We start from the raw sequence: 27,570 nt of genomic DNA on the forward strand, positions 1-27,570 counted from the left end.
TCGGCAGATCTGGGGGTCGCAGGGGGCACGGGGGAAGGGGTACGGGTTCCATCTGCGGTGGGGCTGCGTGCCCGCGAGTGCACACACAAGCTCACTCGTGCACTCGCACACACACTCGTGCACACACACTCGTGCACGCCCACTGAGCCCAGCGTCAGCGTGATGGGGAACCCGAAGCTTTGTGGGGAAAAAGATGGAGCCTTGTTCTAGAAGGTTCCTTCACCACACAAGGCCTGCTGGGGAGATAAATGCGTCCTGAGGCCCAGGACAGGGCCGCGCGGGACTCCTCCCCTCCCCCACCCTCTGAATGGATAAGCGTTCTTCCCCAGCCCCCAACAGCCAGAGGCAGCAGGAACCCCCCTGAAGAAGGTGCCCCGCCCACCGTCTGCCCAGTCCGCCCCACGGCTGTGGTGTGCGCCCTCTGGGACCCAGTCTGCCCCCGCCCTGTTTCTGGGTCTCATGGACAGGCTTAAAAATCACACAGAGGGGCGCCTGGGTGGCGCAGTCGGTCAAGCGTCCGACTTCAGCCAGGTCACGATCTCGCGGTCCGTGAGTTCGAGCCCCGCGTCAGGCTCTGGGCTGATGTCTCGGAGCCTGGAGCCTGTTTCCGATTCTGTGTCTCCCTCTCTCTCTGCCCCTCCCCCGCTCATGCTCTGTCTCTCTCTGTCCCAAAAATAAAAAAAAAATAAAAAAAAAAAAAAAAAAAAAAAAAATAAATCACACAGAGTCCGCAAGGTGCAAAATGCTCCAGATGTATTTATGGAACCAGTTGGCCATTTCCCGAGGCCCAGGGCCAAGGTCGGGGTGAGGCTCTGCCTCCCGGTGGCCAGCCGAATGGCCGGGCACCACATCCAAGTGGCCGTCATTGATAAGACCCTTCCGTGATGCTTACGTCCGGGGAAAAGCAGACCGGACCCGTGGCCAGAGGAGCCCCGCCCGCCCGGGTCCCTCGGGGCCGTCACACTTCCAAGGGCCGTGGACCCTGCAGACAGACGGAAGAGCGGGGCGGGCAGTGCATCCTGATCTCGGGCCGCCTGGACCGAGGTCCCACCGGCCTTGGAGCTGGGGCTACGGGGAACGGGACCCTCATCGCTGGGTCCCGGAGGGAGGTGGCCGGGAGCTCCGAGGGCTGCTGGACCCCCTCCTCCAGCCCGTGTGCCCCGTCTCCTGGCTCTGCTCCTCGTCACTCTGCACGGGCCCCGGCTCCTCCGAATGGCTTAGGTTGCCGCGGGGGCCGCACTGCTGCCCCACACAGCCGCACTCCTTCACCAGGGTGTAGCCGAAGGTTCGGCTGGAGCCGTCCTTGCAGCGCAGGGTCACTGTCGTCGGCAAAACCCGCAGCTCCCTGCAACAGCTGCAGTTCCGCTCTATGGTGTTGGCCTCCAGCGAGTACCTGTGGGCAGGGCCCGCTCAGCACCCGGCGCCACGCCCGGAGCCCCCCGCAGGCCCCGGGGCCCCACGTGCCCATCCCGGGCACCCCCGGCGGACTCTGGGCACGCCGCCGAGGGGGCCACTGTGTCCGCGGCCTCAGTAAACAGAACAGCCTGATTCCATCGGCCTCCGAAGGCCTGGCCCCAGCGACCCCCCCCCCACACACACCCCCCGCAGCGTCAGGACCCCCTCCCACCGTCTGCCCCTCCCCCACTGTCCGGCTTTCCCCTCCGGCCCCGGGCGCCCGGCACAGCCAGTCCTGGGGACGCTGCCCTGAGGAAACTGGTCTCTGCCTGGCGGAGTCGGGGCTCACGTACTTGGCACTGCTGTCCCCGCAGTTGCCCTGGCAGTAGGCTACCCTCGTGGGCCGTGGGGACCTGCAATCTCCATGCACGATGACCTCACGCTTGTAGTATACGGCACAGGCCGACTCTGTGGGCGACACGGGAGGCGGGGCCGGGGCTCAGGCCTGGATGGCTCCCCAGCCCCCCCCCACCCCCCCACCCCCCCACCCCCGGTGAGCAGGATCGACCACCCCCCTGCAGACGCTCGCACTCACGGTTCCGAGGTTGGGGCGGGGGACAGGCGAGACAGCAGCCGTCCTCACTCAGCTGGGCCTGGGCCTGTGCCGACAGAGGGGCTGCTTGAGCGCCGGAGCGGCCGGCCCGGAAGCAGGGGGGTCACACGGCAGTGGACAGTGCCCCACGCAAGCAGGTGGCGCCCCTGTGGGTGCTGCAGGGGGCCCACCGCGCCTCCCCGCCCCCACCCCAGGCTAATCTTGCCGTGGCCTCCCGTGGGCCCGCAGCGTGCCAGGCGGGGCCGTGTGTCCCCAGAGCTCACCGCAGGGCAGTTGAGTGGGGGACACGCCTTCCTCCTGGTCACCACCACGAGCCCGTCCCGGTGCTTCTCACACTCGTGGGTCACACATGGGTTCGTGGGGTCTGGCCAGGACTGGCCGGGCTGCGAGGAAGAGGCACCAGCAGGGTGAGCGGGCAGGGGAGGTCCGTCTGCCCATCTACATGTCTGCCTCCCAGCCTGTGGGCTTCCGGAGCCCCCCTCTGCCCGGGGGCCCCGGTGCGCCAGACCCTGCCGTCTCTGTGCGCCTCACAGCTGCTCTGTCCAGGCCGGGGTGAGGCCCGGCCTGCCTGGGGCTCCTGCGAGGGGCGTGCTGGCTCTGTCCCTCCCGGGACTCACCCCCCGGCCCTGGGCCCCCCCCCCCAGCTGGGCCCTGCGGCCACGACTCACATAGAAGATGCGGGTGGAACTGTCACTGGCGTTCACGACACAGGCCTGCTGCACACACAGGCCACAGCACTGCCCACTCTGCTCCTGATACTTAAAGCCCTGCAGGGAGGGGTGGATAGGGCGGGGTGAAAATGGAGCCCGAGCCCGGGTGCTGGCTTTCCCGGGGTGGACGCAGGCACTCACCGCGGGGCAGTGGGTGTTGCAAATCTGGGTCTCACAGCTGATGACGACCGTGTCCAACTGGGGACTGCTGGACACCTCACACCTGCACGTTTCGCACAGACTGGAGGAGACCACGGAGCCGGGCTGGGGAGGGTCAGGGTGGCCAGTGTTGAGGGCCAATCCCGGGCACCGGGCCCCTACCTCCCCGGCCCCCCTGTTCCAGGCCCGGCCCCCCGCCAGGCAGACCGGTCCCCCTGGGTGACTCTGGGTGGGCGAGGGGGAGCCCCAGGCCCTTGCCTCCGTGGGCAGTGGTCCCGGGAGAGCTCACAGCTGCCCTGCGGCCACCCGAGCCAGCAGGGGTCCTGGCCCAGGCTCGGGAGGAGCCGGCAGGGGCAGGGGCGGAGAACGCTCAGTGTCCCGTGTGCCCCGGGGGTCCGGACCTCCATCTGGTCCTTACCTGGTACAAGGTACCGTTAACGCTGCAGACGTCCCAGCCTGTGCAAGAGGAGAACAGCCTCACAGAGCCACCCTGACCTCCCGCCCTCCCGCCACCCTGTCCGCACGGGCAGTCGCCCGGCCCCGGGGCACCCAGCCGCAGTGGTCCAGCTGTGGCTTCATCCAGCTTTACCCCAAGCCACGGAGAACCCCGAGAGAGGCTGGGCCCCCCACCCGCAGCGCGCAGCACAGCCCGGAGAAAAGACACTCACTGCAGTTCTGGCTGGGGCAGCAGGCCCCCTCCTTATAGGTCACGACCGGGTGGGAGCCCTCGGGACAGGCCACGGACTTGGGGCAGTAGCTGGTGTCACAGGCTGCAGTGGGCAGGACGGAGGTGCTCGGGGGCCTGTGTCCGGCTCTGCGCCAGCTCCCACCCCCACCCGGGGGTGATCCCCAGGGGTCTTCAGGAGTGCCGGCCACCTGGTGGGCAGGTGGTGAGTCCCCCAGGTGCCAGCGTCCCCCCAAGTGCCGGTGCCACGGCACCCTCGTGGGCAGGCGCCCCTGTGCTTTCGGCCGAAGCCGACCCGGAAGGCATGGGGGGCAGCAGCCTGGACTCACCGCAGTTGTACTGGGGGCAGCACTGGCCGGCCTGCGGGGCTGCAGGCACAGGCACGAAGCCGGGCAGGGGGCAGGCTGGGGGCAGGGGGCAGGGCTGCCTGTGACAGCTCATTGTCAGCGTGCTGCTCTCACAGGTGCACCGCCGGCAGTCCACGCTGATGGTGTGGCCGGGCTGCAGGAGGAGGCACGTGTGAGCCCAGGGCTGTGGGGTCAGTCACCTGCCTGTCCGGGGACGGCTGCAGCCAGACCAGGTGGTTCTGGGAGCCCACCGATGAGGGCCAGTGGGGGAACCCGGGGGAAGGGGGCTTTGAGAGTGCAGGGCGGTGGCCGCAAGGGCAGGACATGGGGTGGGAGGTGCCATGTGGGTGACCTCACGGTGTCCAAGTGGAGCAGGAGGGGGTCCCAGCGGAGGACAGGGCAGGGCCACCCCCGGGGGTGGGCACCCCCACATAGAAGCCTCCTAGATCTTGCCGGAGAAGCCTGGGCCCCTCCCTGCCCCTCATCTGAAACTCTGGCGCCCAGAGGAAGCCCTGCCCCACCCCCAGCATGGCACACTCACCTCCACAGCCTCCCCGTGGGGGCCCAGGCACCCTGGAGGGAGAGAGAGTGAGGTCAGCGGTGGGCGGCAGCAGCCCCCAGCCCTTCGGGGGCAGGAGCCACGTCGGGGGGCCCCCGGGCCCTGGCTGGGAAGTGCAGATCTGGGAGGGCGGTTGGTCCTGGCACTCGCTCGGGCGGAAGGTGCACCTGCCAGCCCCAAGCCCCACCCCCGCCCCCACCCGCCACCCCCCACCGTGGGGACCTACGGTGGCAGTCCGCAGGCACGCAGACTGGAGAGCTCATGCTGAAACGCGTCATGTTCTCTGGACAGAAGCAGCCTTCTGTGATGGGGACAGTGTCCTGAAGAGCCCTGTAGGGACAGCAGAGGGCCGGCCTGGTCCCTGTGCTCTCCAGGGCAGGGGAAGGCCGGGCCGGGGTCCCCGGGGGGGGGGGGGGGTCTAGGAGGGAGAGGCGGGTGCATACACGAGGCTGGTGTTGTCACTCCCATAGCAGTATGAGGGCTTGGACGGGCCACACGGCCGGTACACCTTGTCAGCAGGGCAGGTGAACGCTGTGAGGAGGGAGAGGACACCTGAGGCCGAGGGCCCCGGCCCCGGGCCAACTCATCCCCAGGCATCCGCCGGGGGCTCTGCAGCCCGGAAGAGGGGGCCCCGCCGGCCCCACCCCTGCGTGCACGGCCCTGCCGCCCCTGTGCTCTAGGCCGAGTCCCCGATCTGGGTGCTCCTCCCTTCTTTCCAGGTGCCGAGTGCAGTCTGCCCTGGGGCCAACCATCCCCCCTCCCCCTCCTCCTCTTCCCCCAGCTCCTCCCCCCTCCTCCCCCCACCCGCTCCAGGAAGTCCAGCCACTGGTCGTCCGGCCCCTGGCCACACGCTGGCACCGGCCGATGCCGCTCGGAGGACACTCACAGCACGTGTGGTTGGTGTGGCGCCTCCAGTCGATGCACACGCCTCGGGAGGTGCAGAGGGACGCATACAGCTCCAGGCTAGAGCACAGCACGCTGGAGTCGTTCAGGTGGCAGTGGTCGAAGGTGCAGCCTTGGTAGAATGCCAGCGGGGGGATCAGAGGGTGACACAGCTCGAAGACCCTGCGGCCGGGAGCACCGGGTCGTGGGGCAGCTCGGGCCTGCCCGGGTCTGCGTGCCCCGGGGAGGGCGGCCGGCTGCCCCATGGCTCTTTCTGTCTCGAGGTCTCCCCTGGGCTGGAAAGCCAGGTGGCGCCCGGGGTCATGATGCAGGCCCGGACCCACGGCCAGCCCTGGCGGACCCACAGCGACCCTCTTCCCCCCGGGGGACCCCCGTAGGCCCACTCTGCGCCCCCACATCTCACTCGCTCAGAATCAGCTGGCAGATCGGCGAAGGCAGGCAGGGGGTGGGCGAGGGCGTGGGCCCGACTGCAGTGGGCTTCGGGGGTGGCCCGTGGCAGGGTGGCTGGTGGGGCGTCGTCACCTTCCAGTGGCCGGACATATCAGAGCAGGAGGGCACCACGGTGCCCCCGGGGAGACGGCACTCATCCTTCTTGTCATTGGTGCAGGTGCCTGGGGCCAGGGAGGCGGGGGAGGCTGACTGGGGCCAGTAGAGCATCCCCCCCCCCACCACCACCTGCCCGAGCGCGCAGCGTCCCCGAGCTGGGGGTGGGGCCCTGGCGCTCAGCGCGGCACTCGATGGCCTGGCTGAGAGACCTGAGCCTTTGAGCTTCCAACACACCCCCCACCGAGATACCGGGCAGTCCCCCTGGGGGACGGGCAGGTGCGAGCCTCAGGTGTAGGGCACACGGCCAGGACCCCCGCCCCCTGAGCTGCTGACCCGCACCCGCTGGGAGCCGCTGGAAAGCAGAACCCCCTACAGGCTCGGTGCCCTGAGGCAGTTTCGGCCCCGGCCGAGAATGGGTCCTCCGGGGTGGGGGGGACTCGGCCAAGGCGACCCTTCCCGCACCAGACGCTCCCAGCTCCAGGCACGGAGCGGAGAAAGGGCCCGGCGCGGGCAGGGCCCGGCGGGGACAGGCGCTCACCACACTGCCCCTCGGTGTTGTTGGCGAACTTGCTGAAAGGCAGCTCCACCGAGAAGATGAGGCCGGAGAACATGACCTGGACGCCGAGCTCGGGGATGGTCAGGTACATCTTGATGCCGATCTGGGAGATGCTCACGCCGTCCTTCTGGAAGCCGGGCTTGACCACTTTGTCGTTGAAGACGATCTAGACACACACGGCGGGCCAAGGAGGGTTGAGAGTGAGGGTCGCCCCCGGCCGGCCCCGGTCCGCGTGGGGCTGCCCGGGGCGGGGCTCCCCACCTCGTTGGTCATCACCCCGAGCACGGGCTTGCGGGTCAGCACGACGCGGTCCTGCCGGTACTCGACGATGATGGACTGCGGGCAGGAGAGCCCGTCCTCCGCCCCGCAGAAGTAGTTGTCGATGAGCACGCGCAAGTGGCCGTACACGGGTAGGATCTGCTGCACCAGCACGTACGTGCAGTTGTCCAGGAACGTGTAGTAGGTGCCGTCGAAGGTGATGTAGTGGGGGTCGCCCCAGCCGCTGCACACACCTGCGGGCACGCGGCGGCCTTACGCGGGGCCCCCTCCCACCCCCGCCCCGTGGGCTCTGGGGCTCAGGCAGGATTCCGCCCGGCACCGTCCGTCCCCTGCCCTGCCGTCCGGAAGGCCTTCCCGGTGTCTAACCCAGGTCCCTCCCTCCCGCTCAGCCTGGCCCCCGGCTCACACTGGCACTGGTAGTGCGGGCAGCAGCTGTCGGGGTCGACCACCTCCACGGGCGGGTAGCCGTTGGCGCACGTCGGCCGCTGCACCTGCGGGCACGGCCGTGGCTGCAGGGTGATGACGCCGTTGCCCTCGCAGGTGGCCCGAGAGCAGTTGGGCATGGCCCAGGTCTCGCCTTTCTGTGGAGGAAAGACCTCAGGCTTGTGGCGCCGGGCTCCCCTGAGAGAGGAGCCGCGGGAGGGGACCGGGCTGGCGAGGGGGGCTCTCCAGGGGGCGGAGGTGGTGCCCCGCCACCCCGTTCCTCACCGGTGGTCTCCACTCCCGGAGCTCCGCCCGGCCCTACACGCCCTCCCTGGCTGCCCGGCGCCACCCAGAGCCTGGACCACCCGCTTGGGTGCCCGGTCGTCCGCAACCAGCCGAGCCTCCACCCCAGGCCACGCGCTCCCTGCTGCCGGGCCGGGACCCACCCCGGGCAGTGACCAGAACCGGCCACTTCCCTGCCTGCCTGCTTCGGCCCGAGGCCGCGGACTTTCCCACTCAGCCGAGCTGCAGAGACGCTGAGGGTCCCTGCGCCAGCCTGTGCGGTGGGCGGGGAGGGGGCAGTTACCCTTCTTGGGGGGACCGCGTTTGGGCATCCCTGCGCGGTGACGGGCGCGGAGGCTGAAGGGGAGGACCCGGCCGGGGAGGTGGTTGGGACGGGAGGTGTTGTGCCGCTGGCACAGGTGTAGTGCGTCCTGACCACGTGGCAGTCCAGGCTGCACGTGGCGTAATAGCAGTGGCCGTCGAGGTCGGTCCGGTTGTAAATGATGGATCCTGGCAGACAAGGGGACAGGCGGGTGTCAGCGGGGCCATGCTGGGGGGCGGGGAGAGGCACAGCGCAGACTGGCCCCTGCAGGGTGGCGGTCCGCCCCGAGGGCTGACCTGGTAGGAGGCCCTCCTGCCCAGAAGCGAACGGGATGAATCCTAGAGGACGGCCCGCTGCCGCCTCGGGGACAACACGTGGCTCAGTCATGGGACAAAGGACCCCTCCCTCTCCCTCACAGTGGCCGGGGCAGCACACACCTGCGGGGTAGAACTTGTCAGACACACTGCAGTAACATGTCGTGGTGGACACCACGGAGGTCGGTTCTGGAGGCGACGAGGGCTTGGTAGATGGAGTCGTGTAAGGCGTCACAGAAGTACGAGGGCAGTGCTCCGGGGGCTCACAGCACAGCACGCGGACCTCGTAGTTGCACATCCCGACGTCGCCACTCTGGTCCCGGTTCCGGCACATCAGGTCCTTGCTGACGTTGCACTCTACCACCTGGCCCAGCGTCTCGATGCTGACCTCGGGGTGGCTCTCGACCCGGCACTCCAGCCGCGTGATGTACTCGGGCCGGCGACAGATTTTCCCTCCCCTTCTGACGATGTTGCCGAGGGTGTCCGCGTCTCCTCCGTGGGGCCCTGGGGACGGGAAGTCCACGTCGAACCACTTGGTCCACCTGCACTGTGGCTGGCAGGGGATGGTCACGGGTGTGAAGTGGGTTGTTTCAGTTTTGAGAACAGGGCTTGTGCTGATTGTAGGACCAGAGGTTGTGCTGCGTTTGGGCTCAGAGGTTGGGCTGGTTTCTGTCACCGAGGTTGGGCTGGTTTCTGTCACCGAGGTTGGGCTGGTTTCTGTCACCAAGGTTGAGCTGGTTTCTGTCACCGAGGTTGGCCTGGTTTCTGTCACCGAGGTTGAGCTGGTTTCTGTCACCGAGGTTGGCCTGGTTCCTGTCACCGAGGTTGGGCTGGTTTCTGTCACCGAGGTTGAGCTGGTTCCTGTCACCGAGGTTGGGCTGGTTTCTGTCACCGAGGTTGAGCTGGTTTCTGTCACCGAGGTTGGGCTGGTTTCTGTCACCGAGGTTGGCCTGGTTTCTGTCACCGAGGTTGGGCTGGTTTCTGTCACCGAGGTTGGCCTAGTTCCTGTCACTGAGGTTGGCCTGGTTTCTGTCACCAAGGTTGAGCTGGTTTCTGTCACCGAGGTTGGCCTGGTTTCTGTCACCGAGGTTGAGCTGGTTCCTGTCACCGAGGTTGAGCTGGTTTCTGTCACTGAGGTTGAGCTGGTTTCTGTCACCGAGGTTGGGCTGGTTTCTGTCACCGAGGTTGAGCTGGTTTCTGTCACCGAGGTTGGGCTGGTTCCTGTCACCGAGGTTGAGCTGGTTTCTGTCACCGAGGTTGGCCTGGTTTCTGTCACTGAGGTTGGGCTGGTTTCTGTCACCGAGGTTGAGCTGGTTTCTGTCACCGAGGTTGGGCTGGTTTCTGTCACCGAGGTTGGGCTGGTTTCTGTCACTGAGGTTGGCCTGGTTTCTGTCACCGAGGTTGGGCTGGTTTCTGTCACCGAGGTTGGGCTGGTTTCTGTCACCAAGGTTGGCCTGGTTTCTGTCACCGAGGTTGACCTGGTTTCTGTCACCGAGGTTGAGCTGGTTTCTGTCACCGAGGTTGGCCTGGTTTCTGTCACCGAGGTTGAGCTGGTTTCTGTCACCGAGGTTGGGCTGGTTTCTGTCACCGAGGTTGGCCTAGTTCCTGTCACTGAGGTTGGCCTGGTTTCTGTCACCAAGGTTGAGCTGGTTTCTGTCACCGAGGTTGGCCTGGTTTCTGTCACCGAGGTTGAGCTGGTTTCTGTCACCGAGGTTGGGCTGGTTTCTGTCACCGAGGTTGCGCTGGTTTCTGTCACCGAGGTTGAGCTGGTTTCTGTCACCGAGGTTGGGCTGGTTTCTGTCACTGAGGTTGGGCTGGTTTCTGTCACCGAGGTTGAGCTGGTTTCTGTCACCGAGGTTGAGCTGGTCTCTGTCACTGAGGTTGGCCTGGTTTTTGTCACTGAGGTTGGCCTGGTTTCTGTCACTGAGGTTGGCCTGGTTTCTGTCACCGAGGTTGAGCTGGTTTCTGTCACCGAGGTTGGGCTGGTTTCTGTCACCGAGGTTGGGCTGGTTTCTGTCACTGAGGTTGGGCTGGTTTCTGTCACCGAGGTTGAGCTGGTCTCTGTAACTGAGGTTGGGCTGGTTTCTGTCACCGAGGTTGAGCTGGTTTCTGTCACTGAGGGTGGCCTGGTTTCTGTCACTGAGGTTGAGCTGGTTTCTGTCACCGAGGTTGGGCTGGTTTCTGTCACCGAGGTTGGCCTGGTTTCTGTCACTGAGGTTGGCCTGGTTTCTGTCACCGAGGTTGAGCTGGTCTCTGTCACCGAGGTTGAGCTGGTTTCTGTTACAGAGGTTGAGCTGGTTTCTGTCACCGAGGTTGGGCTGGTTTCTGTCACCGAGGTTGAGCTGGTTTTCGGCACGGAGGTTGAGCTGGATGTCACCAGGTGGGAGATGGTCTCAGTTAGCCTGGTGGTGCTAACGCTTGAAGTGTGAGATACTCCGACAGTTTTGTGGGTAGAGCAGTACTCCGGGGGCTCACAGCACAGCACGCGGACCTCGTAGTTGAGGCACATCCCGACATCGCCGCCCTGGTCACGGTTCCGGCACACCAGGCCCTTGCTGACGTTGCACTCTACCACCTGGCCCAGCGTCTCGATGCTGACCTCGGGGTGGCTCTCGGCCCGGCACTCCAGCCGCGTGATGTACTCGGGCCGGCGACAGATTTTCTCTCCCCTTCTGGCGATGTTGCCGAAGGTTTCCGCGTCTCCTCCGTGGGGCCCTGGGGACGGGAAGTCCACATCGAACCACTTGGTCCACCTGCACTGTGGCTGGCAGGGGATGGTCACGGCTGGGGAGACTGAGTGTGTGCCGGTTGTGACGGTGGTTGTGGGGTGCGTGTGCACGGAGCTGACGGTGCTGTGCCGTGTGGGAGACGAGGGGATTCCAGTGGTCCAGGTAAGCTGTGTCTGGGTCCCGGTTTCCTCTCGGGTGGAATACGTGGTCTCAGACGTCACAGGGTGTGTGGTGCTTCTGCACACATCCACCAGCTCGCAGCACTCGATCCGGATTTCGTAGTTATAACAGATCGGTGGCAACTGGTTCCTGTTGAGGCATAACAGCCCCAGGCTCTTGTCACAGATCAAGTCCTGTCCCAGCTCCTCCAGTGGGATGTTTGGGAAGAACTGTGCCCTACACTCCACGTTGCTGGGCTTTTCACAGAATTTATATCCTTTGGCTCTCAAGTCATGAAAAGTGTCGAAATCTCCGCCATTTATACCAGGACCAGGGTAGCTGCTGTCGAACCATTGGGTCCAGTTGCACAACTTTTGTAAACAAGGCTCAGGTGTCGTTGAAACTGGCATTGGACTCGGGGTCAACGAAGTGTTTTTCACAGTTGTAGTGGTCCCTGGGACAGGTGTAGGGGTACTTGGGACAGGTGTAGAGGTACTCGGGGTGGTTTCAGTGGTCCCTGGGACAGGTGTAGGGGTACTTGGGACAGGGGTAGGGGTACTTGTGGTGGTTTTAGTGGTCCTTGGGACAGGTGTAGGGGTACTTGGGACAGGTGTAGGGGTACTTGTGGTGGTTTCAGGGGTCCCTGGGACAGGTGTAGGGGTACTTGGGGTAGGTGTCGGGGTACTTGTGGTGATTGTAGTGGTCCCTGGGACAGGTGTAGAGGTACTCGGGGTGGTTTCAGTGGTCCTTGGGACAGGTGTAGGAGTACTTGGGACAGGTGTAGGGGTACTTGTGGTGGTTTTACTGGTCCTTGGGACAGGTGTAGGGGTAGTTGGGACAGGTGTAGGGGTACTTGTGGTGGTTTTAGTGGTCCTTGGGACAGGTGTAGGGGTAGTTGGGACAGGTGTAGGGGTACTTGTGGTGGTTTTACTGGTCCTTGGGACAGGTGTAGGGGTAGTTGGGACAGGTGTAGGGGTACTTGTGGTGGTTTTAGTGGTCCTTGGGACAGGTGTAGTGGTACTTGGGGTAGGTGTCGGGGTACTTGTGGTGATTGTAGTGGTCCCTGGGACAGGTGTAGAGGTACTCGGGGTGGTTTCAGTGGTCCCTGGGACAGGTGTAGGGGTACTTGGGGTAGGTGTCGGGGTACTTGTGGTGATTGTAGTGGTCCCTGGGACAGGTGTAGAGGTACTCGGGGTGGTTTCAGTGGTCCCTGGGACAGGTGTAGGGGTACTTGGGGTAGGTGTCGGGGTACTTGTGGTGATTGTAGTGGTCCCTGGGACAGGTGTAGAGGTACTCGGGGTGGTTTCAGTGGTCCCTGGGACAGGTGTAGGAGTGCTTGGGACAGGTGTAGAGGTACTTGTGGTGGTTTTAGTGGTCTTTGGGACAGGTGTAGGGGTACTTGGGACAGGTGTAGAGGTACTTGTGGTGGTTTTAGTGGTCCTTGGGACAGGTGTAGGGGTACTTGGGACAGGTGTAGGGGTACTTGGGGTAGGTGTCGGGGTACTTGTGGTGATTGTAGTGGTCCCTGGGACAGGTGTAGAGGTACTCGGGGTGGTTTCAGTGGTCCCTGGTACAGGTGTAGGGGTACTTGGGGTAGGTGTCGGGGTACTTGTGGTGATTGTAGTGGTCCCTGGGACAGGTGTAGAGGTACTCGGGGTGGTTTCAGTGGTCCCTGGGACAGGTGTAGGGGTACTTGGGGTAGGTGTCGGGGTACTTGTGGTGATTGTAGTGGTCCCTGGGACAGGTGTAGAGGTACTCGGGGTGGTTTCAGTGGTCCCTGGGACAGGTGTAGGGGTACTTGGGGTAGGTGTCGGGGTACTTGTGGTGATTGTAGTGGTCCCTGGGACAGGTGTAGAGGTACTCGGGGTGGTTTCAGTGGTCCCTGGTACAGGTGTAGGGGTACTTGGGGTAGGTGTCGGGGTACTTGTGGTGATTGTAGTGGTCCCTGGGACAGGTGTAGAGGTACTTGTGGTGGTTTCAGTGGTCCCTGGGACAGGTGTAGGGGTACTTGGGGTAGGTGTCGGGGTACTTGTGGTGATTGTAGTGGTCCCTGGGACAGGTGTAGAGGTACTCGGGGTAGTTTCAGTGGTCCCTGGGACAGGTGTAGGAGTACTTGGGACAGGTGTAGGGGTACTTGTGGTGGTTTTAGTGGTCCATGGGACAGGTGTAGGGGTACTTGGGACAGGTGTAGAGGTACTCGGGGTGGTTTCAGTGGTCCCTGGGACAGGTGTAGGGGTACTTGGGGTAGGTGTCGGGGTACTTGTGGTGATTGTAGTGGTCCCTGGGACAGGTGTAGAGGTACTCGGGGTGGTTTCAGTGGTCCCTGGGACAGGTGTAGGAGTGCTTGGGACAGGTGTAGAGGTACTTGTGGTGGTTTTAGTGGTCTTTGGGACAGGTGTAGGGGTACTTGGGGTAGGTGTCGGGGTACTTGTGGTGATTGTAGTGGTCCCTGGGACAGGTGTAGAGGTACTCGGGGTAGTTTCAGTGGTCCCTGGGACAGGTGTAGGAGTACTTGGGACAGGTGTAGGGGTACTTGTGGTGGTTTTAGTGGTCCATGGGACAGGTGTAGGGGTACTTGGGACAGGTGTAGAGGTACTCGGGGTGGTTTCAGTGGTCCCTGGGACAGGTGTAGGGGTACTTGGGGTAGGTGTCGGGGTACTTGTGGTGATTGTAGTGGTCCCTGGGACAGGTGTAGAGGTACTCGGGGTGGTTTCAGTGGTCCCTGGGACAGGTGTAGGAGTGCTTGGGACAGGTGTAGAGGTACTTGTGGTGGTTTTAGTGGTCTTTGGGACAGGTGTAGGGGTACTTGGGACAGGTGTAGAGGTACTTGTGGTGGTTTTAGTGGTCCTTGGGACAGGTGTAGGGGTACTTGGGACAGGTGTAGTGGTACTTGGGGTAGGTGTCGGGGTACTTGTGGTGATTGTAGTGGTCCCTGGGACAGGTGTAGAGGTACTCGGGGTGGTTTCAGTGGTCCCTGGGACAGGTGTAGGGGTACTTGGGGTAGGTGTCGGGGTACTTGTGGTGATTGTAGTGGTCCCTGGGACAGGTGTAGAGGTACTCGGGGTGGTTTCAGTGGTCCCTGGGACAGGTGTAGGAGTGCTTGGGACAGGTGTAGAGGTACTTGTGGTGGTTTCAGTGGTCCCTGGGACAGGTGTGGTGGTCTGGGTTTGACCGCCAGAGGTAGGGCAGGTACGGGGGGAGCAGCACTGGACCCTGATCTGGTAGTTGTGGCAGAGCCCCGAAGCCTGCTTGCGGTTGTAACAGGTCAGGCCCCGCACTGGGCTGCACTCCACGTGCTGCCCCAGGACCTGGATCGGTACCTCGGGGGCGTCCTCAGCCCGACACTCCACCCTCTTCGGCGCCGGGCAGACCTGGTGCCCGTGGGCACGGAGGTTCTCCAGCGTGTCGAAGTCACCGCTGTCGATGCCCCGTCCCGGGTGACTGACGTCCAGCCACGGTGACCACCGGCAATCTTCCCCACAGGCCTGGCGGGGCCGGGGAGGTCTCGTGGGAGGACCGGAGGTCGTGCCCGGGGTGGAGGCAGGGACACCGCTCCGAGTGCTGGGCCGCACCGTGCTCTTGGCAGGGCTGTGGCACGTGTGGGCTGGACGTGTTGAGCTCACGACTGAGGGCAGAAGAGAAGGCGGGAGGGCTAAGTCTCTCAGGCTCCCCGAGGCACCCTGTCACCCCTTGTCCCCGTCCCCCTGTCGGTCAGCTGCCTTGCAAGTCTCACCGTGTCAGTCTGCATGACCGTCCCCCCCTGTGATGGGAGCTTGGGAAACACAGGGACCAAGGTCCCGGGACACACCTGGCACAGGGCATGTGTGGAGCCCACAGCAGTTGAATAAATAGGTGAATCGATCTCATTTACACACTGAGCAGAATTTGCACTCTTTCGGGAAGGTCCGCTAGGGCTCTAAGGGTGACCCCCTTAAGAGGGAGAGGAGCTGGGCTACCTGACCCTCGGTGTGGCCTAAGACAGGCAGGTGGCAACAATGGGGCAAGGACTCCCCAGGGCTGTTCCCGGTGGCCCTTCCCTCCAAAGGCCTGCCTGAGGTCCCCTGTCAGAGCCCTACCCCGTGCCAGGGGCCCCAGCCCTGACGGCACAGCTGAGGACGCCGGTCCCGCCCGGCACGCTGGACGAGCGGGCCCTTCCTGGCTGCAGAGATGACGAGCGTCCGGCCCCCGGTCCCCTCCTGGATTCCCAACACAAGGGGCGGCCCCGCCTTACCGAGCGGGGATGTGGAGAAGGAGAAGGTGGTTGGTGGCGTGGGGGTGGTGGGGCTGCAGGGGTAGACCCTCCTGTCGATGGTGCCGTTGGCCGAGCAGCGGGCGGAGATGCAGCCCCCCGTGCCGTCGGTCGTGTGGTAGATGACGTCCCCTGGGCGGAACCGCCGCCCGTCATAGGTGCAGACACAGGCTGTGAGGAGGAGGGGGTGCCGGGCACGTGAGGGGCGGGGGGACGGGCGGGGACCTGGAGACCCCAGACCCAAGGAAGGCCGCCGGCCACTCACCCTCGGTGTCGTAGACGCACTGCACCCCACTCTCGCTGCAGACGCTGGCGACGAGAGGAAGAAGGTGAGTCTGGGGGTGAGGGCATCGCCGCTGTGCCAGAGCCAGCCCTCAGCCCCGGCCGCTGGGCACGGAGGCCGAGGTCACACCCTCTCAGGGAGCCCCTTCCGGTCAGTGACCACTGGGGGCCGGCGTCGCTCCCCGCTGACCTCCCGACGGCCACCTCCCGTTCGGGGCATCTGCTCCGGCGGCCTTGGGGTGGCCTCGTGACTCGGCGTCACCCCCTTCCACTCCTCTCCCCTCCCCTCAACGCCTCAGGCCGCGGCCCCCCCCCCGCCGTCCGTCCCAAAGGGCGAGGGTCGAACCCCACACGCTCCAGCTGCTTGCCCCTCTGGTCAAGGACTCACCAGGACTGGCAGTTCCTGTCAGACGGCACCATCTCCCCCGGCCGGTATGACTTGCCTTGGACGCGGCAGGGCGGCGGCGGGGGGGGCGTGGGGCACGTGGCCACACACTGCATCCGGTCCTCGTCGAAGATGGGGGCTTCTGGCGGGCACTTGGGGTAGCAGCCTGCAGCCCAGAGAGGCCTGAGTCCCAGCCGACCGCCTGCCCGACCGCCCCACCCCCATCGCCTTGGCTCAGTACCCAGCTCGAGGCCGCACCCACAGCAGCACCTCCGGGGGTTGGGACCCCGGGCCCCCAGGACAGACCCCGCCGTGACCCCAGGACCCCAGGCGGCCCCTCTGGCCAGCAGGGCAGCAGCTCACCTTCCAGGCCCGGCAGGTCGGTCAGGCAGCGGCCGCTCGGGTTCCTGCAGGTCCTCATGCAGGGCGGGCCGCAGGGCTGGTAGTGCCACTCGCACTGGCCCTCGCGGTTGTAGTAGTCGCAGAACAAGGCTGCAGGTGAGGGGGCCGACTCAGCGGGCCGGCTCCGGCCAGAGCGAGCCACCAGCGGCCCCAGGCGGGGCGCCGCCCTGGCAACGACGGCCTCCAGGGCCACCCGGCGGCCGGCCGGGCTCCCCCCGCACCCCGACCTTCGACCAAGCCCCGTCCGTCCCCTGTGCCTCCCGCATGGGGCCTCGGGGGGTGTGGGCCCCAAATGCCCGTGACCGGACGCAGCCGCGGGTCCCCTGGCTCCTCGGGGGTGCCGCCTGTCAGGGTGGGGGACTCCGGCCGGGGCGGCTGCCCACTACGCTCCCCTCCGGCCCGGTTCTAGGCGGGCGGGGTGGGGGAGCAGGGCCCTGCTGACCCCTCTGGGTTCCGGAACATTCTCCCGTCTGTCCATCGGTGACACCCCTCCCCATTTCACGTTCCTTTCCGACACCCGCCGCCCCCCTCCGCGGGCGACCAGCCTTAAGCGCGCAGCGTGTCGCTCCCTGGGCTGGGGGCCCGCCCTGCCCCGACGCCACATCCCGTGAACTCACGGCAGATGTCCGGGGTCCGCCAGGACACGCACACGCCCACGTCGTGGCAGGCCTGGGCGTAGGCGGCCACGGCCGTGCAGAGACACTCACAGTCGCCCCCGGAGTCACAGGCACACGCGTCGCCCACGCAGGCCTCATAGTACTTGGCGGGCTCCACCTGGCGGGGGAGAGAGGCTTCGGATTCAGGGCCGGATTCCCCGGGGCTGCTGGGGGTCAGGCCCGGGGCGTGGCCGGACCTGGGCCGTCTCCCCCGCTGCTCAGGGACAGCAGATTCGTGGTCCCGCGGGGCTGACCACGGGCTGGTCCAAAAGGTGGAAGGCGATGCCAGCCCCACTTCTGTCCCTTCCTCCCCAGGCGCCCCGGGAGCACCCACATACGTGGGCGTGGCAGGCGGCGAAGGTGGCGCTGTTGAGGACGCTGCACTGCTTCTGGGCCCAGGACTTGCGGTGCGGGTTGGCGGTGCAGGCGTCCCTGGGGGCCGGGGCGTCGGCGCAGGACGGGGAGAATTTCCAGCTGTTGCCAAACTCCAGGGCGTTGCCCACCACGGACTGGCTCCGCGTGGTGAAGTCATTGACGGCGTTGTCGTCAAAGTTCCCGCACAGCCCGCAGACCCGGCCCTGCACACGGAGGGGGCTCAGGACACAGGCAGCAAGGGCCAGAGCCCCTGTCCCCGCCTCCCGTGCCCCCGTTCCTTTCCCCCTGGGGCTGCATGTCCCCAGGACACCTCGGGGGGGAGGGTAGCTTGGTGCTCCCGGGCACGGCCCCACTTAGCGCTTGGGGCCATGGGGGTGTCCCTCCTGTAGGAAAGGGGTCCCCCAAAGACTGGCTCAGATCACCGGGGACCCGTGAGCATGGCGTCATGTGGAAATAGGGCCTCCGCAGGTGGAGGTCCGGCTAGCACGGACGCATCCTGGCTGAGGACACAGGGCCTGGTGTCCTCGTAGGACTGAGACATTTGGGCACAGACACACAGAGCAAAGACAGTAACATGAGGTTGCAGGCAGAGGTCAGAGGGTCGCCTGGGGCCCCAGAAGCCGGAGGAGGCCGGAGGGATCCTCCCCCCGAGCGTCCAGGGGCGCGTCCTGGGACCATAGCCTGGAGGGACTTTCAGCTCTGGGAGAAGGAACCCCGGGCGCGCAGTGGACACAGGCGGACCTCCTACCTGCCGCCTCCCTCGAGGCACGCCGGCTGAATCCCTCCTCTGTCTGTCTGTGTGTGTCCCCCACCCCACAGCCCTCCCAGCCGGCCCTCGGTCTGGGCCGTCCTGGGGTGGGGGCCCACCTTGAACTCGGGGCTGAGTTTGAGGAAGATGCTGGTCTTCCTGTCCCACAGCAGCACCAGGCCGACCTCGGTGTCCACCACCAGGTAGATGCCCATCTGGCGGATGGAGTAGGGGGCCTCCTGCCCCACGCCCTTCTGGATCACCTCCACTTTGCCGCCACTCAGCTTCAGCTCGTAGCTCTGCAGGGGGGGGGGAAGGGGTCCCTCAGGCCCGTCCCCGCTCACCTTCCAAGAGTTCCCCAGGGCCTCTGAGGGGCTGCCCCCGTTCCCACCCGGCCCCCCACTCACCCCCAGGAAGAGCTTGAGGTCCTTGGAGCAGGTGACGCCCGTGGTCCCGCAGGGGACGTTCTCCGTGACGACTCGGAAGGTCCCGTTGGCAGTGCTGTTCCCACCACAGTGGTCCTGGGGACAGGCGGAGGCCGACGCGGCAGTTGGGGTGGGGGGGTGGGGACCGGGACGGCCTGGGCAGCTGGCAGGGGGCAGGGGGCGGGGGGCGGGGACCGTGTACCTGAAGCAGTGTGTACTCGCAGTCGCCGCTAAAGCTGTAGCTCCGTCCATCGAAGGTGATGTAGTGGCCGTCCCCATACACCGTGCAGGTGGCCAGGCAGGGCTCACGTGTGCACTGCCACATCCTGCTTTTACAGGTGCTGAGGGAGGTGGGGGGGACAGTCAGGCCGAAGCGGGGCCAGCCCGGCCGGGGTGGGGTCTCGGGGCCCCGCCTACCAGGTGTTGCAGCCCACCCGGATGGTCTGGCCGGGCAGGTAGCTGGCCTCGTCGTGCACACAGGGACAGTCCTCCACGGCGACGCAGCCGCCTTCACCGTCGGCCACCAGCCCATCGGGGCACACGCAGCCGGGCTCGCACCGGGAGCTGTACTGTGGGGCACAACACACAGGTCAGGGGGCCGGGGGTGACGGCGGAGGTGGCAGCAGAGGGTCCCCCCGCCACGGCCTGCAGGGGGCCCGGACAGCGTTCGGGCAAGGGTCTTCCTGGGCCCAGCCTGAGAGGGCCACGCGGCGGGTGCCCACGAGGGGTCCCTGGGGGCGTGGGGAACACTCACACACTCCATGTCCAAGGTGAAGCAGCTCTTCTGACAGCCGGCCCCGGCGGCCCCCGGTGTGGCATTGCGACAGTCGACGTAGACCATGGGCGGGGTGCAGACTGGGGAGGCAGGGGCCGTTGAGGGGCCCCCAGCCGCCACCCGCCAGGCTGGCTCTGAGAGTTTCCCAGCAGCCGGGGGTGTGCCGCCCCGAGGCCTGACCGGCCGGGTGCTGCGTGGGCGCGAGACAGGCCTGCTCCCACCCCCTCGCCACCCCCTCCCCGAGCCCAGAGGGCACAGACCAGGCCAGACGCAGAAACGTGTCAGTCCCCCCCCCCCCCCCCCCCCGCCAGCCACGCTGACCCGGGCGCGTCCACCCAGAAGCTTGGCGTGGAAATGACAGCCCCTCCCTCCGGCTCTCAGGGCTCACCTGGGGCAGGGGTGTGGCCTCCGATGCAGCTCAGCAAGCCTTGCGTGCAAGTGCTGGGAGGAGAGGGCGGTCAGAGGGCCCCCCCACCTCAGCCGCCCTGCTCCCCAGGCCCAGCCAGCAGGGGCTCTCACCAGATGGCCCCACGCTCGTGCAGCGACTCCCCGTTGGGGACCACGGAGCCCTCGTGGTAGCAGGGACAGCTGGTGGCCGGCACACACTTGCCCGCTTCGTCCATGAAGGTGCCTTGGGGGCAGGCGCAGCCGTCCACAGGGACAAAGCGGATGCCGCAGGTGACGTCCTCGTGACTCCGGGCCCGGCAGGTGGGCTGGCAGGTGCTGATGTGGTAGTGGTAGGTCAGCGACTTCGGGCAGGTGGCCATGGGCTTCGCTGCAGGATGCCGGGAAGGGGGCGGCGCTCAGCACAGGGCGGAGGTCTCCACCCGGTCCCCGGCCACCGCCCCCCCCCCCCCGCTGCCCTGCCCACCCCGGGCCTGCTCCAGCCGCGGGGTCCCCGGCCAGCACGGGAGCCCCATGCAGGGAGAGCCACAGAGCGTGTATTCCTGCACCGGGGGACCCTCGGGGACACTCACTGCACACGCCGTCCCTCCAGCCTCTGAGCAGCACCCCCTTGGCGGCACAGGCGCGCACATAGGAAGACAGGGCCGCACACAGACAGTCCTCGCTCTTCTGACAGTTGCACGTGTCGAACATGCAGTTCTGGGGACGGGGCCGTGGTCACCCACACTCAGCGAGCATCCCCACGCTGCCCCCCGCCTCCTCTGGGGCCCCTCCTCGAGCCGGCGCCGGGGGCCCCCCCCACCCCCGGCAGACCCCCTCCAGGTGGGAGCTGGAAGGACTACGGCCCCTGATCTCCGTAGCCAGCGGAGCTGGGCTGGCCCGGACCAGAGGGGACGGGCCAGGGGGAGGCCGTTACCGAGTGGTAAGTGCCGGGGCTCACGGCAGCGTGGCACTGGGCGAAGGGGCCGTGGGGGTCCTTCAGTTGGGAGCACCAATGCTGAGCGTACTTCTCTGTGGACGGAGGAGCGGGGAGGTCAGCTGGGGTCACACAGAAGCGCCTTCCGCAGAGGACGGCGCCTGGAGCGGGCAGGCTCCTGGCTCCTTCCGAGCGCCCGTCTGTGGCCCACAGGCACACCGAGGGCCGCCTCCACCACCCCCACAACACCCTGTACCTTTCCTTCCGGAAGTTACCACGGCCACTGGGGAGTTTGCCTGTGAACCACCTGAATCGCTCCTTCGGGGCCGGAGTGGACCTTCGTGGCTGGGGGTGGGGGGCGGGGGGGGGGAGTCACCAGCACGCAGGGGGCCCTGGGGCCACGTGCATCCACGTACCGTTCTCCACGCTGAGGGAGCAGGGGTCCTCGAAGCTGTTCTTGACGTTGGGGCAGGCGGCCTGGGTCTTCCAGGTGTTGGCGAAGGCGGCGGCCGTGCCCTCCACCACGCCGCTGAGGGTCCGGAAGTCATCGGCCTGGTTCTGGTTGAAGTTCCCGCACAGGCCTGGGGCAGGGGGGCAGCATGAGGCCCCGAGAGCCCCGGCCGCCGAGGGCGGGCTCCGGCCCCCGGGGCAGGCGGCCCCGCTTACCGCAGGTCAGCCCGCGGAGCTCGGGCGCCAGCCTCAGGAACACCTGCATGGCGGGTACCAGCTGGATGTCCAGCTGCAGACCCAGGTTGGTCTGGGCGATGATGAAGAAGGTTGAGGGTCTGAAGAGCGTGACGTTGGCTGTGGACACAGGGGACAAGGTCTCAGCGGGGTGTGAGCAGCGGCACCCTCAGGGGGCCAGGGCCGGCGCCCTCACCTGCTGAGACGGGCATCTGGGTGTAGATCTGGTTCACAAACACCTCCCCGCTGGCCTTGACCACGATGACCTGGGAGCAGTACACAGCAGGGTCAGGGCAAGTCGGGGCCCTGCCGGCGCCCCAAGTGGCCCCAGAGGCCCTGACGTGCCCCTGCAAGACCCCTGCCCGTGGAGGCCACAGGCTCCCACAAAGAGGGGCCGATGACCCTGTGCTCAGCTTGTCTGCGTGTCCTTCAAGGACTGCATTTTCTCAGTCACGTAAAAACACAAGTGACTTTATAAAATACGGATGTTGCCTTCAATGCACGAGCTACCGGACGTGCCCTGGTCCCTCCCTGAGCTGCTCCATCTGAGGACCGTCACTCAGAGATCTGTGGGGTGGGAGGATCCTCAGGCCATGGCCCCTGGCCACTCGCCGCCCACACGGGGATCGAGAGCTTGGGCAGAGGTCACTTGCCACGAGGGACACAGATTCCCCCCAACCCACGTCTGCTCACTATGTCCCCCCACCAGCCCCCACCAGGGTCTGCCCTCACCGTGTGCCCCCCCCAGGCCCCCCGGATCTGCCCTCACCGTGTGCCCCCCATCCAGGCTCAAGGTCAGGCTCTTCAGGCAAGTCTCACTGTCCGTCAGGCCGCACCTGCGCAACTCCGCCAGCACAGTGAAGGCGCTGCTGTCACAGGGCTGCAGACACGAGTGCTCACACTCTGCCCAGAGACCCCAGCCCCCTGCATCCCCCCCCCCCCCCAGCACCGCCTGGCTCCCTGTGGGGCTGGTACCAGGAGCCGGGGCATCTTCCCAGGGTGGCCTCAGAGGCAGCCGCTGCACGCAGCCCAGGCAGGGGCTCCCGTGTGACAGCTGCTCTGTCCCAGCGAGGACCCCGGGGCCCGTACCTTGGCCAACACGTAGCTGCAGTCTCCGTGCACTGTGTACTGCCTCTCATCGAACGTGGAGAAGTGGGCGCCCCCCAGCACCGAGCAGGTGCCAGGACATGGCACCTCCTGGCAGCTCCACCGGCCGCTGGAGCAGGTGCTGGGTGCGGATAGAGACCACGTGAGCACGGCCCCCGGAGCACCCAGCCCCTCCCTCCTCACCGGCAGGTGGACAAGGGTCTTGCCCAGGCCTGCCCGCATCACTGCACAGCCCGGGGCCCCTCGGCGTCCGTGCGGAGAGCCACTGGCCAGTGCCCAGGGCCCCAGGTGAGGGATGACACCCAGCACTTGGGCCCTGGCCTCCGAGGGGCCATCCCAGGACGCGTCTGGGGTGACGGACAGGAGGGCAGGGGCCTGGGTCCTACCAGTTGGCACAGTCTGTGGAGTAGACAGCCCCCGGAGCATAGGTGGCCCCGTTGTACACGCAGGCGCACTGGGGTGCGGGGATGCAGCCCGTCTGGCCAATGTCATCGAGCACCGTCCCTGCAGAAGCAGGCGGCCACCGCGTGAGCATGTGGAGGAGACCAGCCCTCCGCCCCAGGCTGCCCTGCCCTTCGGAGGCCCTTCAGATCCGGGGGTCCAGAACGCCTCTGTGATTCTCGGGGGGCAGGCGGGGGTGGGGGCCCCTCTCACCCTCGGGGCAGAAGCAGCCGGCCATGCAGTGGTCCTCGCAGAGCTGGGAGTGCTCCGGGTTGGAGCAGGTGTCCGCACAGGGTGAGCCGCACTCGCGGTACTGCATGTTGAGGGGGCACGTCTGGGCTGCAGGGTAGAGGACGGGGGCGGGGGGTGGCGGTGGTCACACCCTGCCCCCACCTCTGGACCGAGGCAGGGCAGCACGGTGACGGGGCTGGGGCCGGCCGGGGCACTCACGGCACAGGTCGGGGCCGCGCCAGTCCAGGGGCCGCCCCCCGGCGTGGGCGCACTGGCGGGAGTACTCGGCGACCGTATGGCAGACGCAGCTGGTCAGCTCGGCGTGCTCGCACAGGCAGAGGTCTTGCCGGCAGGCCTGCACGTAGCTGCTGGCGTCCACCAGGGCGTTGCAGCCCCGGAAGGGCCAGCTGCTCAGGATCTCCTCACAGATGCCCTGGGGCCGAGCCGGGAGGCCGTGCTGAGTCCAGGCCCCGGACTCTCCTCTGGACTCACAACCCACCCCCCCCAGCCCGGCCCCCGCCCCCACTCCCTCCAGGACTTACGGTGCCCAGTGAGCAAGTCAGCGGGGGCACAGGTGCAGGGTCCTGACACTGCTCCGTGGGGCCGTGCAACTTCTGCAGATTCCCGAACTCGATGGGGGTCAGCTTGACACCTGCGGGGAGCACAAGCCGTCCCCCAGGCTGCCCGCGGCGTCCCGGCTGCCCCTGCTCCCCCACCCACACTGCTGGGTTAGGCAGTGGCCACAAGGGACATTCAGGGTGCCTGAAGACTGGGGAAACAGCCAAGGCTCTGGGGCTTGCAGGCCGAGGGCGGAGGCCTGTTGACTGAGGCTCTCCAAGCCCAGGGCCGGCCTGTAGTCCAGAGGGCTGGAGAGTGACCCCGACCTCCCCCCTGCCCCCCCCGCCCCGCCCCAGCCAAGCCTGCGCTGGGCCTGCCGGGCCAGGGCCACCGGACGCGTGGGCAGGCTCGTTCCCTCACGGCCAGAAGCATCTATGGGTGAGCCTTAAGTGGGGCTTCACGGGCCTGGCGAAGGGGACCTGGGGGCTGGGGACCCCGGCTCGTGCGGGTCCCACTTCTTGGCGGCGAAGTCTGGAGGCCCGAGCAACAGTGACGGGGCCTGATGGGAGGTGGGACTCTGGTCTCAGGTGAGGAGGGTGCCTGGTTACACATCCACTTCCCAGAGCAGCCGCGCCCAGCACAGGCCCCCAGATGTGCCTCCGGGCGCACGGCTGAGTGTGCGGGCAGGTGTGCCTGTGGGTGCTGGGCTTGTGCAGGTGCGGGTGTGCGTGCACATGCACACAAGTTGGAGACACGTGGCCCGGGACCCTGGAAGGCGGCCTTCCAGGGAGCCCCGGGGAAGGGGCCCGGAGCAGACACGTGGGACAGCCGTGGGGAGGGGCTCACCGTGGGAGAGGAACTCGTCGAAGACAGGCACACCGTTAAAGTCTCCACAGAGCCCGCAGGTCTGGTTCGAGTACTTGGCGTCCAGCTCCAGCTGGAAGGAGAGGGACATGTCAGCCACTGGCCCTGCCAGGGACTTCTCGGGACGGGAGGGACAGACAAGGTGTGGGACACTTCCAAGGAGGGGCTGTCAGGGACCGTGGACCAGCCCCCGGCCCCCACAATGCAGAGCAGGGCTCTCTGTCCTGGAGGAGACACCCCACTCACGCGGGGTCTCCATCGGGGGGTGTAGATCCCAGCGCCCCCATAGCACCTGGGCTCCCTCCTCCCCCACCCTGTTGGGGACCTTCTCTGACCTCCCCACCCACCCTTGCCCAGAGCACTTTCTTCCCTCCCCGGGAAGGCTGTTGGGCTGGAGACGCCCCCCCACCCCAGCCCTGGGCCCCGGCCTCACCAGGAGACTGTCGTCCTGGCTCCACATGAAGACCAGGCCCAGCCTGGCCACCACCTTCAGGTGGCTGCTGCTGTGCTCGATGATGACACCAGACTGGCTAAAAGGCAGCTGGATTCTGCGGAGAGAGGGCGCGGCTGAGGCGGCGAGGGGCGCGCAGGGGGCAGCGAGGTCCCCTGTGGTCACCCGTGGGACACGAGCACAGTGCCTGTGGATGGTGGCAGCAGGGGGAGTGGGGGAGACAGGGGAGTCTGCAGCCCTGGGGTCACAGGACCAGGAGGGGACCACTTCCAGGGGCAGGGAAAGAGCACGGGGCCCCAGCGGGGGAGGGGCAGTGGGCCCCCGTCTCGGGGACAAGCCCATGTCCCCCTCACAGCCCCCCAGACTCACGGGAGCCCGTTGACCCGGATGGAGCTCTTGGTCAACTCGATGACCATGCCATCCAGCTTCATGGTGACTCTGGCCAGCGTGGTAACATTGGACTCCAGGCTGCGGCGGACCTGGACGTTGAAGTCCTCGTAGGCGGCCCCACAGTGCGCGGAGAGGACATAGTTGCACAGGCCCGGGAAGCGGAAGACGTCCCCGTCGAAGGTCTTATAGTGGAAGTCGCCCCAGGTGCTGCACACCCGCCCATTGTGTGCGGGGTTCAGGGCTGTGGGGAGCCAGGGCAGTCCTGAGGGGCGCCCCCATGCCCCCAAGTCCAGCACCCTGCTGCCCGAGGGCCGGGCGTCCGGGGAGGAGCCGCCTGGACCCAGACCCTCCTGGCGACTGGGGCCCTTTCCCAGCACTTCTCCCGGGTCCACCTGGGAAGCGAGACCCCGCCCAGCTGCCCCCTCCCAGCCCGGCCTCACAGGCCCTCCCTCACCTCGAACCACCGGCACCGTCCTCAGAGGGGGGAGGATGGTCACGCCTTGCAGCCGGTCGCCTGCGGGAGCAGGGGCAGGGTCACACAGCGCCCCCCACGCACATGGCTTCTGCTGGGCATAGGCATCTCTGGCACCCACACAAGGTGACTGGAGGTGGCCTCTCCAAGGCTGTGGCTGCAAGGCGCCCCGGGGGGGCCGGGCTGCACGTACACTCGGGCAGCAAAGCCTCCTCCAGCGACAGCCTCCGCCCTGCGCCTCCGCCGCGCCATCCCGAGGGGCCGGGAGCTCTCAGCCCTGCACTCTGTTCACACCTGGGACTTTCTTACGCCCAGAATCTCAAAAGTCAACCTTGGGCGCAGAGGCCAGGTGTGGATGAGCCTCCCGTGGGCCCAGTTCCGGGAAATGCAGGCAGATTGTCTGGGCTTCGGGACCACACACCCAGAGTGGCGGCACAGAAATACCCGGAGAGGCCACCCCACCAGCCCCCACCCCCAGGCCACGAGGACGCGTACGTGGATGAAATATTGGGGGTTACGGGGAGACAACAGGACGTCGCCATGAGCTCAGCGGGCCCCTGGCCCCGAGTGGGGCAGCCCTGACCGGGGGTGGGGGGCCGACTCACCAGCGGGCCCCTGGGTGACAGGAAGGAGGTCCAGGTACTCGTGGCCATGTTCCACGGAGCCTACGGAGGAAGAGAGGGATGGGCGGGCAGAAGGGGCCAGAACAGGTGGGGGTTCTCTCTGTGCAGGGCTGGGGACGCTGGGAGGGTCTCTGTCCACACCGTCCACACCAGGTCCGGGCTGAGCCACGATTCTCTCTGAGCATTACCTCAACCTGGCTCCCCAAGCCCTAGGTGGGGGGTCCCCTGGCCCTGACAGGGTGTCCCCGGGAGCCCTGCATTCACTGAGTATCTCCCCACTCTGCACAGCAGCCCGTGGAGGGTCCAACAGTAAAGCCAGCGGTCTGGAGGACAACTTGGAACAGACTGGGGAATGTGGAGCTGAGTGGGGTGGGGCTGCACCGTAGAGGGGGTGCTCAGGGCCACCGCACGGGGGGCGGCTCAGCACGGGGTACACAGGGCAGGAGAGCTGAGGGCTGGCCGTGTCGGCCCCGAGGCCGCCCCAAGAACCTGGCGCGGCTTGGAAGGCCGATCTCTGAGGCCCTCAGAGGCCACGCCAGCGTGGCAGGAGGGGCCTGGCCCTGCAGGGGCCAACTGCCCTCCCCGGTAGGGACTGGCCCCACACACAGCGGCAAGAGCCAAGGACTGAAGTGTATGGGCCACACGGGGCGCCGTGGCATGGTCCCCTCTGTGCTGAGTGCCTCGGGAACACAGGCCCCTGGCCCCTCCTGCACACTGCCCCCCCACGCCCGGCCAGAACCCAGCTGGCCCCTGGGAAGTGGAGGCAGTGAGGTGCAGACCTGGGGGGAGGGGGCCGCAGAGGGTCTGTGAGTCCCTCCCCCCCGCCGCCAGCATCCTCGCTGTGTGGACCTCACTATCACACCCTCGGCCCAAGGCTGAGGCTCCCGGAAAGCCCCCATAAGGCCCAGATGGGGAAAATGAGCGGGTAAACTGGGGGTGCATGGGGAGGGGGACCCAGGGATAGGAGGGCCGCTCCGCCAGGCTGGCCCAGGGGCCCGAGAACCCGCTCAGCCCGGGGCCTGGGGGGGGGCGGGGGGCAGAGGCAGTGACCAGCAGGGCAACACGGGTGGAGGAGTGAGTGGGCTGCAGGCCGCTGCCAGGGAAGGCAGGCGGGGGCTCAGAGACGCTGGGTTCCTGCTTCCTCGCCTCA

General features: G+C 66.7%; 1 protein-coding gene across 1 annotated transcript; it reads right to left on the reverse strand.

Moving 5' to 3' along the window:
• Window positions 1-730: 730 nt before the first annotated feature.
• On the reverse strand, window positions 731-26,049 carry MUC5AC (mucin 5AC, oligomeric mucus/gel-forming). The gene is made up of 49 exons (XM_058686597.1): window positions 25,991-26,049; window positions 25,780-25,907; window positions 25,305-25,566; window positions 24,918-25,032; window positions 24,467-24,557; window positions 23,605-23,714; window positions 23,282-23,495; window positions 23,045-23,170; window positions 22,777-22,894; window positions 22,373-22,511; window positions 22,053-22,163; window positions 21,480-21,549; window positions 21,266-21,403; window positions 21,016-21,180; window positions 20,600-20,694; window positions 20,256-20,382; window positions 19,798-20,053; window positions 19,667-19,719; window positions 19,258-19,358; window positions 18,921-19,072; window positions 18,706-18,844; window positions 18,486-18,599; window positions 18,198-18,377; window positions 17,294-17,533; window positions 16,917-17,073; window positions 16,261-16,389; window positions 15,901-16,063; window positions 15,496-15,539; window positions 15,213-15,401; window positions 13,858-14,606; window positions 8,217-11,367; window positions 7,762-7,967; window positions 7,159-7,333; window positions 6,735-6,985; window positions 6,456-6,639; window positions 5,775-5,982; window positions 5,355-5,533; window positions 4,912-4,999; window positions 4,695-4,798; window positions 4,451-4,482; window positions 3,892-4,063; window positions 3,546-3,647; window positions 3,296-3,333; window positions 2,860-2,982; window positions 2,677-2,775; window positions 2,272-2,391; window positions 1,991-2,054; window positions 1,749-1,863; window positions 731-1,393 (listed from the first exon to the last, which is right to left on the reverse strand). The coding sequence occupies exons 1-49, from the start codon at window positions 26,047-26,049 to the stop codon at window positions 1,087-1,089; spliced, it is 10,452 nt and encodes a 3,483-aa protein (XP_058542580.1). The 3' UTR covers window positions 731-1,086.
• Between the last annotated feature and the right edge of the window lie 1,521 nt (window positions 26,050-27,570).

The sequence above is a fragment of the Neofelis nebulosa genome, chromosome 10 (assembly GCF_028018385.1).
Source record: "Neofelis nebulosa isolate mNeoNeb1 chromosome 10, mNeoNeb1.pri, whole genome shotgun sequence".
Taxonomy (NCBI): domain Eukaryota; kingdom Metazoa; phylum Chordata; class Mammalia; order Carnivora; family Felidae; genus Neofelis; species Neofelis nebulosa.

What these genes read in the sequence shown, in the direction of transcription:
- MUC5AC (XM_058686597.1), bottom strand. Translation starts at nt 26,049, where the DNA reads ATGGCGCGGCGGAGGCGCAGGGCGGAGGCTGTCGCTGGAGGAGGCTTT. An exon ending in CGGCTGCTTCTGCCCCGAGG is followed by an intron (nt 22,895 to 23,044) that starts GTGAGAGGGGCC and finishes CTGCTTCTGCAG; the next exon opens with GGACGGTGCTCGATGACATT. An exon ending in GTGCGTCTACGACACCGAGG is followed by an intron (nt 15,402 to 15,495) that starts GTGAGTGGCCGG and finishes TCCTCCTCACAG; the next exon opens with CCTGTGTCTGCACCTATGAC.